This window comes from Antrostomus carolinensis, unplaced genomic scaffold (genome assembly GCF_000700745.2).
Source record: "Antrostomus carolinensis isolate BGI_N321 unplaced genomic scaffold, ASM70074v2 scaffold579, whole genome shotgun sequence".
NCBI classification, from domain to species: Eukaryota; Metazoa; Chordata; class Aves; order Caprimulgiformes; family Caprimulgidae; genus Antrostomus; species Antrostomus carolinensis.
This window is the reverse complement of record NW_010338994.1, coordinates 59,615-72,541: the sequence shown is the minus strand read 5'-3', so window position 1 is coordinate 72,541 and position 12,927 is coordinate 59,615. Positions and strand designations below refer to the sequence as shown.

At 38.2% G+C, this 12,927-nt stretch overlaps 1 protein-coding gene across 1 annotated transcript in view; it reads left to right on the top strand.

Moving 5' to 3' along the window:
* The window catches only part of SNX7 (sorting nexin 7), a 24,571-nt gene that overhangs the window by 4,954 nt on the left and 6,690 nt on the right, over positions 1-12,927 (top strand). The window contains exons 5-7 of the mRNA XM_010175664.1: positions 881-1,080; positions 4,486-4,572; positions 10,386-10,538. Of these exons, the coding sequence (XP_010173966.1) occupies positions 881-1,080; positions 4,486-4,572; positions 10,386-10,538 (440 nt within the window). The remainder of the gene's footprint in view (positions 1-880; positions 1,081-4,485; positions 4,573-10,385; positions 10,539-12,927) is intronic.

The following is a 12,927-nucleotide window of genomic DNA, read 5'->3' as shown; positions in this document are numbered from 1 at the left end:
TCCTGCTTGCAGTAGCTTAAAATGGAATTCTTAATTAATCTTCCAAGGAGTTTTTTTTTGTCCAATTAATCTCAAAGTAAACATAACACTCTTCATTGCACACATCTGCTTTGCATCTTTTCTTGGACATTTCTTCATTATAAATTCAGTTGTGATGAAATTGTGTTTTCAATACATGACCAATGTGTTCACAGTAATCTCCTGTGAGCATGTAGCTTCCAGGTCATATCCAGCCCTGCCCAAGTTTAGTCCTGCCAAATGGCACAGTGAATTCTGGACATTTTTCTTTCTGCTTACAGATTATCACTTGACCTAGAGGCATAAGAGAAATAATTCATTATATATGGATATTATATATTTAGATTAATAAAACCTATTAAAGGAGATAACACCTGCAGAACTGGAGTGAACTTCAGTGTGTCTTCTGCAGCTTTTGGGACATACCAAGGCTACCAGTTTTAATAATAGGATTTGGAGCATTACTGTAGCAGAAGAATTCAGGGCAGCAGAAACAAGTCAGACCAACTGCTGCCTGGGGCTGCTATGGCTCATGTCCCTCTGTATGAAGACAATGTGAAGTAATTCAGATCATTGGGTGAACTGAATACAACCCATCAGGTCTAAGAGTGTATGTGTCCTTTTAAAATGACTGGGGCATTTTTTCTGATAGGTTTCTAGGAACTATTTAATTACAATACATTAATTGGTTAGTTTGTTCATAAACAATGGACTGCAGTTTACTTATCCCGGTCCTCTGAGCAAATTTAAACATTAGCCTCAGTCTCTTGCTTTGTTCAAAGTAAATATGAGGTTGCAGTTAGTATCACTTAGACATCTATTAATGAACAAAAGACTAATATGTGTATGTGTTCCTGTTAAGAGTATTTTAATGAACTGAAGGAATATGGGCCCATCCACACACTCTGGTCGGCATCGGAAGAAGATATAGCAGACTCCCTAAAAGGTGTTGCCAGCTGCATTGACAAGTGTTGCAAGGCTACTGAGAAGCGAATGGCAGGGCTCTCAGAAAATCTGCTGCCGATTTTACATGAATACGTTCTCTACAGTGAAATTCTGATGGTAAGGTTTCCTTAAGGATTGTTTATGGCTGTTTATAAAGCTTGGCTTATTCCAGTGACAAAACACTAGAGGAGAGTTTGCACTTATTTACTGTTGTTACTAAACACAGCACAGGATAGCTGTCCCTTAGCAGGGAATCAGGTTGGTCCTGTTTCCCTTGCTAATCAGGCAAGAGGTACCCCTTCCAGATAAGAAAAGCTTGATAGTTTTTGCAAGGCAGGTAGCTTTTGGTAGCTGGGCTAAAGAGTGGCTGGCGTTGCCATCTCCAGAGAGCTCTGCATTGTAGCAGAGTGGTGGGAACACAGAAATGTTTGGGGAACAGCAGCTGAGAAAGACCTCCTCTGACACTGCTGAAATATGAACTCATCGAGTAACAGATTGTGTGGGGGAAAAGGAGTGGAGAGGTTTTTTTCCCTTTCTAGGAGATGTTCCTAAACTATGTTTTCTTTTTCCAGAACAGCAGGGAACTTCCAGTTCCTGTGCCATTATATAAGCACCTGTTAGTCTTTGCCATAAGCTGATGCGCTCACTTCCCTTTATGTACATATTTTTCTTACACTTGGAGAGAATGTAAAAAATGTGACGGCAGAGTTGATAAACTCAGTGCTGATGGATAATCAACATAATTATCAGAATTCAGCATGTCATAATTCCCACTCTGCTGCCTCCAGAAAACAGAAAATGTGTACAAACCCCTCTTTGTCTAGGTTTTGAGCAAGGCAAGCTGCAGTATCTGTTCTTGCCTTCCTGCTGTTTCTGCAGTGGTTTCTGGGGAGGGGCTGAGAGTGTGTTACAGGCCATGCATAGAGCAAGACCCAAGTTAACTCAGCCTTTGCTGGTACTGCACAGAGCATTGCCAGTTTCTCAGTAAGGCTTAGCTACCGAGAGGTTAAGAATTACTGCTGCAGTGACAGCTGTCTTTAAAACAAACTTCATGGGAAGAGGGGCCACAGAAAATGTGCTGTATCTCACAAGCCTCATTATTTACATGTACATGCAGGTAGATGGGGGTAGGTATTCATTTGCTTAAAGTTCTGAAGAGATTACTATCCTAGCAATTGTAGGTCTTCTTCCTTTCCCCGGCTTCCAAAGTTATTTTTCAGATTTTCTAAGCCTGTTAATCATGAGCAATCCCAGCCTTCATGATATTGAAGAGATGCTGCCGGCCCAGTGCCTTCTGGTCTGCAGCCTGGCTTACCCTTTCTCAGGTGTTCTCTCTTGTCCAGAGCACAGAGAGGTTTCTGTGGACAAAACCCAGAGTCACTACCTGGCTCTTCATGCACACATTACAAATAGCTGTTGCCTGTTGCTTTTTTTTTCTGCTTGCAGTGGTCTTGATGCAACACTTGCAGTGCAGCATTAGGCTGCCTTAAGGTTCTGTCCAGGGGAAAATCTTCCTCTGTTAGCTCATTCCTGTTCTACAACTGTTCCTTTCATTCGCCGTGGATTTTTATTTTTCCTACAGTGTACTCCCCTCTTGAAGTTTGGAGAGGGAACTACTAGTCAAAAATACAATGGGGGAAGCCACACACTAGTAAAACCTGCTTTCAGGGGTTTCTCATCACAGGGACCTTTGTGCAGTGCTGCCAAAATCATGTCCAAATGTGCAGAAGAAGGTGTGGTCAATACAATACAATTCTTGTATTTTCCAGTCTTGGGAGTTCAGCTTTAAACTGGGGAAAGAGATGACTTCATAGCTAAAATATTTACATCTGGACTGGCTCCTTCCTAACTGATTCACAGAACAAATCTGAGGAGTGCAGAATACTGCTGTGCCTCAGGGTACAAATTGCAGCAATAAATTGGTTATGGGTCCACATACAATTATTTGAGGGTTTTGTGGCAGGGTACCATTAAGTATTACACAAAAAATTGTAAAAGTATAGTAATATGTTTTAAAAACACAGTCCCTCTGTCTGCCATTAGAAGCACTTGTCTATAGTTGCAGCACATTAATATTAAAATAATTGGTTTTATCCTGTAATTTAAAAAGTATTTGTGATAAAAGTTGCTAAATAGTCATTAAAACAGCTTTAAAAGAGGCAAAGAAATAGTAAAAAAGAGAAAGTATTTGTAATATGAAAAAAACCTGTTCCATACTTGTTTTGCTACATGCTTACAGCTAAACATTTTCTGTACTTATCTAACCAAAAGATATTCTGAGCTATTGAAACGTAATTTATAAGCATTAGTTTGTATTGCTAATCTATTATGCAGAATTCTCCAAAGTCAAGTTTACTAATCTTTTCTAGTGAATACCTTTTAAAAAAGAAACATTGAAAAAATATCTGAAAATTAACCTCCTAAATTATTCTATTGTGTTTGTTAAAGTGGCAAAATATCAAAGAGAACTCAGTCAAATAAGACAGCTAGAGAAGGTAGAGCTGCTTGTGCCCTGTGCTGTTTCAACATGCCCTATGCTAGAGGTGAATACTGAAAACCTTTTTAGTATATGCAGAAGAAGCAGTAAAACCAGTTATGGCAAGGTAATGTAAAAGAAGGATTTGACATTTGTAATTATGTATGTCCTGCTTCTGATTTTTTTTTTTAAGAACTAAAGCCTTGCAACATTTCTGCAAGATAAGCACACCTGAGTGTGCTTTTACAGATGAGGAAACTAAGGCAAAGAGAAATTTGTAAGGCTTCCTCAAGGTTGCAGCGCAAATGAGCATTGGAAATGGAAATTTAATCTATAATACTGTTCCTGTTTTGTAGTTTAACAAGTAATGTTCCTTCCCCTTTCTAATTATTTTTGACATTATGCTAAAAATCCAATACCTGATAAAAAAGTTTTAAAGGAGGAAATAATTACATATGCTGAAAATAAGCACATATATCAATATTAGAACGTCTATCATTTTAATGATAATTTTATCTGATTTTCCTGAACCATGTTCGGCACTTACAAAACAATATTGAAGGTTAAAGTCACAATTTCAGTAATGCCCGATATACGATTTTTAGTAATTTATTCTATTTATATTGTAACTTTTACTCTAAAAAGATACTTTTGTTCATGAGATTTGTGAAACTTGTGTTGCTGTTTCAGCACATGAATATATAGTAAGTTGAGCCAATACTAAGTAAACTGCTGTTGCAGTTTTTCTCATATATCTAGCAATGATACTGTGTATGGCAGATTCTTGCGGCACTGACTTGGATTTACTAAGATTCTTGAAAAACACGTGAGATAAAATACAGCTATTGAAAATAAGTCTGCAGTACCTGATTTTAAGATTTTTTTTGAGGAAAGTACATGTATCATGTCAAAATTACTGAATGGAATAATACTGTGATCTTGCTTAATTTATTAAATAGCCAAGTTGTTTGATGGTTTTCTGAATAGATGGCTAAAATTTGGTGTGGTTCACTTCTTTTTTTTTTTTTTTTCTCTTCTATATTAAGGGTGTTTTGAAAAGGAGAGACCAAATTCAAGGCGAGCTCGAATCCAAAGTTGATGCTTTAGCCAATAAAAAGACAGAAAAGGATCTGGTGAGTATGCACAGAAAGCTGAAATCTTCCAGGTCTCATTTTAACTGCAAAAGATGAAAGAAAGCGTCTTTTCCCCTGAAGAAAGTGTGTCCTCTGAAGCCACGCCTTGTAACTGGATGGTGTCTCCGTAATTCCCATACTTACTCTGAATAGGTTTTGTCTTTGTAGCCATGCACGCAAGGCAAAGGCAATCATGGGAAAGAAGCAGAAGTTCAGTAGATAGGCTGCTGGAGCAAAGGACAGGTAATAGCAGGTGACCACTGTGTTTTGTCAACACAGACTGTACAGCAGCTTATTTTTAGCATTTCTGTTTACTTCCACACTGGGAGTTAAAAGAAAGTAAGACTTGTTGCAGTGCTCTTGTAGCTGCTGCTCCACTGATGTAGGAGACAGAGAGGAGATGGTTAAAATGAGCAAAGCTGTTCATTAAACTTATTTAAAATAAAAAGCTCTGGATTCTGTTCGTTCAGGTTTCTGTCTTACCTGGTTGTGCCCAGGGATATCTTTTTACTTCCAGTATGACACCTTCATTCATTCTAGAGAAGTCAGACTGTAACTGGTGGCCCATGGGGGCAGGCATCCCCAAACCCATCTGCAAGGCTCAGCGGGCCAATTAAAAGGAATTTCTGGGATGGGTATTGGCATTTTAAAAATTTTTTATTATTTAACTCTCCAGCCTAAATAATGTCCTTTTAGCACAGTGTTAACACAAAGTGTTATACAGTGTAAATAATATATACAAATTACAAACTATCAATAGCCTTTTAGTACACAAAAGGAGAAAGTCCTTGACATTTCAGATACTTTTTATTAGGACTGTGATAATTAGCTTTCATGTAAAGATGAGCTGTTTACATAGTTTCTGTCACTTAGATGTATATTGTTATTTGATTTCTTGTCACTGAACTGAATAAATAAGAATATATTATCACTGTCTGATATCTACGATGGCTATGGTATATCTTGTAACAGTTTGCCTCTGTGTATTGCAGTGGGACAGTAAGTAAATACCTCTGGTTTTGTTTTTTCCTGAAGTAGAAATTTTGTTTGCTTATATTGTCCTCAAATTTCACTGCCTTTTGTGTTCTCTAATCTGTTTTTGTTTCTCTACCTTCTCTGCTGCTTCTCCTGTCCTGTCCTGAGTTTAGGAATAAAGTTTGAAGCTCTTACAAAATGCACAGAGATTGGTAAATTGGAGAAGGCCCTTAGGCTGGGAGTTGGGGTAGCAATGGCAGGTCCTAGTCCTCAGCTGGCTGCAGGCCACCCACCGTATTGCCGTGCTGCCTTGCGAGGGCACTGGCAGACCCCCGCCCCCTGCCGCAGCTGCCCGCGTCCCCCGCAGCCCACGCCGTGGGTGCCCCGCGTGCTGGCAGCACACATTACGCACACTGCGCAAGTTCTTTGTATGCAGCTAGTTCTATAAACTTCTTAACACTGCTTCCCTTTTAATCAGTACTTCCCATTTCTGTGGTTTGCTGGCAACCTGCTAAAAACAGCTGCATTTGCACAGAGCAATTCAGCGATGAATTGCAATTTCATACAGCTTGTTTAACAGCTACTCTTCCTGCTGTCCACTGTAGGGAAGGGAACATTGCCTGGCAGGATGTGGGCTTTTCAGAATGTTATTTCTGTTATTATCTGATGGAGTCCTCAGACAAGGTGCATACACTCTCTTTGCCTGAACTTTTACAGACAAAAAGGAATATTTTCTCCTTTAGCATAGTATTGATCATACCATGTTGATTTGATATTGGCAATGATTTACTCCATAATGAGATGTTTGTACTTGGTTCCAGTAAAATTTTGAGATCAGTTTGTACAACCTGGTCTTTTTTCACTGTTTCTGTGTTTTCAAAAGCCTTTGGACAGTGTGATTACCCAGGTGTTCAGATCTTTGTTTTACCTTTCCAACCCCTCTATTTCTCACTCATTTAAAAAAAATACTATTTCTAAGAGCCTGATTCTCCTTGAAGTCTCATGAGAGCAGTAAAACAGATGTCTGTTAGACTAATCTGATCATAAAATCCTGTGTTCTCTAATTAAGTGGCAGCTGTATCCTGAAGACTTTTTCTTAATTAGAAATTGAAGGCTTTTTCTATTAATGATAGTTTGGCCACAGAGAAAGGTGTGCTGCTATTTTAAACCATTCAAATAACTTTAGCTATTTTCTTATTCAGTTTTTTACTATGTTTTAATTTTTATTATGTGTTGAAATATTTTGCTGACATTTTTAAACAGGCTGATTTCAGAATAAAAAGGTGGTCACAACACAGGTACTGTTATTGGAATTGGTGTCAAACACCGAGTTTGGCTGTATGTGCATGTTTCTGTTCCTAAGCAGAACTCATGTAGCTTCTAATGATCTCACAGATGTCAGATTGAACTTGTCAGTGCAATCTAGTAGCCAGAAATTCTGCTGACAATGAGTGGCATGAACTCTAATCTCATTTGAAGTACATTTCCACCATAGATAAGGAACCTCAGACTGTCATTAGAGCTGATAAAAGGCTGTGAGATCTTTAACATTGGTCACAGCAAACATTAAATGATTTAACAAACAGGAGGTTATACAGCAGGAGAATACAAAACATCCCCAAGGTCAGTGCAGCTGTAATAGGCTGGAATCACAATTATACTTCATGAGATGTCAGGCTCGTTGGCTGGGAAAAAACGTTTTCTTGAGCTGTGCTTCTGCCACTGAGCTTTTAGAAAGCTGCTTGTGGTTCTGCTAAAAAGCCAAAATCTTGTCTCCCACTCTAAAATTTAGTCCATGAAGAAGGCAGTTGGAAGTATGGAAGGTCTGAAGACTGATTTTGGATGCAGGCTCTGATAGAGATGTTCAGGATGACTTTGGTGTCCTGCTTAGCTACACCTTTCTTTCCTCCACAGCTCTGTCTGTAAACAGCTCCATCGCTCCCATGGTCCATTCTGAAATCAGACACAGCAATGCTAGTGTATCCCTCTGTGGTTTGGGAGTTTTTAACAGTTTTGCTACTGCCACTAGTGCTCACAGTAATTCTGACAAAAGGTTGGCATAATGTGCTCTGACAGAACCAGATAAGCATTAAATGCTAACTCAAGGATTCTAGTGTTCAGGCTTGAAACTGAGTAGTAAAGAGATTAAATGCTGAATCTATCATGTTCTGAATACATTTTAATTCCAGGCTAAAAAGGGTTAGTATCACCAAGCTGTAAGATTAATTCATGTAGCAGATAGAAATTAATGCTGTTTTGCATAGTGAGATAGTGTAAAATGCTGTGCCACTTACCAGGTGATTTGGCTATTGGGCCAAGTCTCTTTGGCTACAGGCTGCACGGTTCACATCTGGTAGCGCTCTGCACTAGCAGTGTCTGGCTCCCACCTTCCTGTCCCATGGTCCGATGTCTGATTAGCACTGTGCTGTCCTTCTCTGGAGATCACTGATGTGAGATACAATTTATCACACTAGCTGCCTCAGTGAGATCAATGTAAGCAAATGGATTCAGAATCATATTTAATTTGCAGGATAACTTGTAACCATTTACACCTTGTAAATGAGGAATACACTAGGCAGATGTTTTTGTTGAGACCAAGCCATTTTTCTTTGATTTCTGTCATGGCAGCTGAAGAGGGTGGCATTTATGTTTCTTTTTAGTTGTAAAAAAGTAGATCTTAAACCTCTCTACCTGAGATGAAGTGTGGCATAATGCTGTCTTTACACCTTAAATCCAACCCTTGCCTTGGTACGACACACTTTTGAGCTTTAGAGGTGATGTTTAAACCACATATCTAGGCAGGGATGTAGAACAGAGTCTGCCTGTCTACATCACACTGTGACTACACTGTGGAAGAAATTTGTAGTTCCTAGAAAAGGCAAGACAAAAACAAACTGTAAAATAAATGTGTTAAAGATACGAAGAATCAGAGCAGGGGAAGCTGCTGCAGACAGAAATTCTAAGTTGGAGAAGTTCTTTATGTGTGTAGCTTAGCTCATTCCCATATAGGGACTTTTTCCTTGCAAAAGCAGAAAATCGATTCAACTGCCTTTCTTACTCTATATAATCTAAAAATATTCACTGTTTTCAGTATTCTGTGTGCATTCATTTTTAGTATTTGAAGGTAAGGCAATTAATTAACTTGGGACAAGATACCTAATCCAGCTGCCTCTAATTCCTTTAACGGTAATTTCCCCACAGTTAAACTTTTGATTAACCTTTTCATATTGAATACAGTGTTGGTAGTAGTCCGTAGTTTGATTACTGGTCTGGCTAGATAATTGAACTTGGGCTTTTCAGTAAAGTAGAAATAATATTTTGCATTTTGTTCTTGATTAATAACCAGTATTTCATTAATCTTGAAGTGTGGCAAGGAAAATCAGTGTAGAAATCAAGTTTTAACTAAAAATGTTTGTTTATCTGCATATCGTGGAATATGGAGAAAATAATTTAGATGAGATTTTTCAGTTTTACTAGCTAAGGAGTTTCTGTCTGCTTTAACAGCTGAAGGATTCTCGTATGTCAAACTGAATTGGGATCTGTGGTTTGTGAATTAAACACTGGGCTCAGGTTCTGTGGCCATTTCAGGCAGTGCTGCTTAATTCGTGTCTGATGGCAGCAGCACTGCCAGCTGTTGCACTGGAACACTGTCCTCCCTGTGTTGTTCAAGCTGGAGGCTGCACGCTAAGACTTTCCACATCCTGCTCCGAATTTTGGCATTTCTGCATTCTGCCAATAGCATAAGAATTCCTTGAAAATCCTGGAAGTTAATCCTGAAGTTCATATCAATGAAAGCACCAGCTCTGCAGAGAGCACGAGAGCACACTTTACAGGGGTGTTGTATGAGGAAAAAACAATTTGCCTGACAGCAGAGTACAAGGAAGAAGAGGAAGGTGTATGGGACCTGACTTGCAATGGAAACAATACAAGGAGATTAACTTTTTCCTCTTGATGTTCCTTATTGATGGTGTTTCTGCCTGACCTCTCTCCTGCTGCAGACAGTCGCTGTGCAGTCCCAGCAGATGCATTTGCACAGTAGCTGCAGAAGACATACCCTGTTCTGGGACTGGGTGCCAGCCAGAACTGACACAGCTGATTAGCATGTGACAATAAGTAACAAAATTATTGAGTAGACTAGAAGACTCATTAAAGAGAGGGCCTCTGTCCACTTACTCATTCCCATTAACTGAAAAGTCACTTTGTGCATCTACACTAATTGGAAGAAAATAGTACCTGTAGAGTAGCCCTCCAGGTTTTTGATCCTGGATCACTGTGACAGAGTTTCTTCTCTGCAGAAGTCCTTTGGTTTAATTTCTTTCTCAGCCTCTGTAATTCTCATTCACATGGTCACACCAGAAAAGATGGCAAGGTGACAGGCAAGAAATCAGGAAGTTTGTGCTTTTGATTTCTGCTGTCTTCTCCCCATTCTGGTTTTTCCTGAGGTCATCAAAGGTTCCATCAGGGTTTTCTCAGTTTTTCTGGCCAAATCCAGTTTGTATAATTGATTCTGCTTCAGTAAAGTCCTCTATATTTTCCTTTTTAGATGCATTACTGTCAAGTGCTAGTGAAGAGGTGCCAGAGTCTGTAACTTCTCAGTCAATTAAAATATGTTCAGCAACACTTTAATTCTGGTCTAGAATTCTGTTATTAATATTTCAGAAATTGTACTGAGTAATAAAGAATAACATTTGAATTTATCCCAGGGGAATGATTTTCTGTGCTAAGTTAAATACCAGCCTTTTTTCTGCAGTTCTGTTTGCACTACAATCACTTGATTTCAATCTCATTTGAAATGGTGACTTTAATAATATTTTTTAATGTTTACAATTCATATTTAGTTCTCAGAAGAGATTGGGAAACTTGAAGACAAAGTCGAATGTGCCAATAATGCTCTGAAAGCGGATTGGGACAGGTGGAAGCAAAACATGCAGTGTGATATGAGATCAACGTTCACTAATGTAGCTGAGAATAATCTCCATTATTATGAAGAGGTAAAACACTTTCTCACAGTAATGTTACTTTTTCATTTATTATTTCCGTGGACAAGTCCATGGGTTGTCTGTGAAGAGGAAATTTCTTCATTTTAGTTCAAACCTGTGTTAACTTCAGAATCAGTTTTTGTGGGAAGAGGGAGGCAGTTATCCTTTATTTGACACTGTTCAAGCAAAACATTTTATTTGTGCCCAAGTGGCTGATCCCGAGTTCATCATCGACAGAGGGCACTCTTGTTTTACTAACCACAACAATTTGAACGTATTTTTCAGTTCATTGTCAGCTGCTCTATTTCAGTTGGGAAACCTTTTGCTGTAACTGCATGAAGAAGCTCTCTGTAAAGCTCAGACTTGTGTAAATGCTCTTGTATGAGGAAAACATTTAAATGTTATTCCATTTCAGACGGCATATTTTGTTGTTATTTCTCTAAGGAATTGTCTTCAGGAAATAATCAGACTTTACAAGGATAAAGAAGAACAATACAATTTTCAGAAGTCAATGTGAAAAGCTTATTGCACTTTTTTAAAAAAATACAAATGCTGCAAGTGTATACAATTAATAAATTGAATTTGAAAAAGCAATACACTAATCCATGTATTAATCATAAATTAGTAATTTTCACAGATATATATTAACATCTGTAACTTTCAATCCTGTATTTTGAACTTTTTATGGATTGCCCATTAGCCAATGACAGTGTCCTGATTTTGCGAATCATTTTGTTAAAACCTAATTGAAAAGACAGAGGTCTTGATCCTCAAGTCTAATTAATTAACATACAGTCTGTGAGATGCACGGACATTGACAATCTGTTGTTACATATTAAGATCCAAATATTTTCTGAAATCAGGCAGCAAGCTTTGGCATCCTCTCACATTTTCTTCAGTTATTGATGATCTCTGACTTCTATATCAGCGATACGTATGTTAAAACGATGCTAAATATATTGGAGTATTTTGTTAATCAATTATTAGCTAAATTAAAATACAAAAATACTTCTTTGGTTCTCTTTCCTGTCTAGAAATGCTTTTTGCTGATTTAGAATTTTAATTTAGAATGCCAAAGCTTATACATTAAATTACTATCATTAAGTCACAAACTGAAGAAAATGGTTCAGTTATCTCTGTAACTGCCAGTGGTTCTTCTTAAACAGCCTCTGAAATACTGGAAAAAACGGTTTATACTGAGACATTATTCTTTGTTAGTGCTTTTCTTGAATATTGAAATCCGCATAAAATGTTTTTGCTGTTTATATCTCAGTAGATCTAGACTGCAGAAAAAAACCCCTTTTCTTACTGTAGTAGTTGCAATAATAGAAAACATTGTGCTAACTGTATCACTGCTTGTTTGCAAAGTGAGGGCTTACTAATTTTTTTCTCTTTTATCAGAAAATTATTATCTTAATCCTGATGTTCAACAAAAGAATTTGATAAAATTAATACTAGATTGGGAGTTTTGATCTAAAATATGTGTGTTTATTTGAGACGTGTTAATGCTGATGGTTAATTATTGAAGAAGTGATTACTGTCAGAGGCCCTTATATTACAAACTATAGGTGTGTAATACACTCCTGAAACCAGCAGAAAAAGAATCCCTGGCATCTGCTTTTGCTATTTGGAAGTGAAAATTCAGGAAGGGAATCTCAGAAACCTGAGAATCAGAATATGATTTTTGTACTTTCAGTAGAAAACAAAATCCTACCTTAAAGATAACAGTTTGAGTCTCACTCATTAAACTTATGTGCATACACTGTGCTTGTTACAGTGTTTTACACTTGTTCAGTCATTACTTGCATCATTAGTGTCTCTCACATGTCTGCAGCCAAATTACTCATTCATGCTTTTGATGCGCCATTTGATGCTTACACTAAACCTTTTCTTGCTGTTGCATCCCTCATCTTATTTCTTGCCCTTTTTGTCCCCCAAAGCATGTTCTATGCATGCTTCCAGGCACCATGGATGCATGGATATGATTCAGTTGCCCAGCTCCTCTGTCCGTGCCCTATGAGGAATCATGTCCTGCTCTCTAACTTAGTCACTACCTGCTTCTCTTCCTTTCCACAGCTTTTTTTTTCCCTCCAGTTCAAGTCCTATTCTTGCCTCTCCACAAGCAGCATCCCATTCCCTTCTCTGTGGCAATGTTTCACTGTGCTCCTCATTATTCCCCAGTCTTGCTGACTTCATTTCCCAGGCGCACAACCCAACCAGGAGTCATTCCTGTTAGTGGCCATTCTCTGCATCCGTTAAATTTCTGAGAACTACAGAGTAACAAGAGACAGACATCTCATGTTTTCTGGTGGCTTTTGCAGTAGAGAATCCAGTCCTTCAAGACTGTGTAAAACTAAAGCCAGTGTGATCAAATACAACTAGTGTCAAAGTACACTATAAT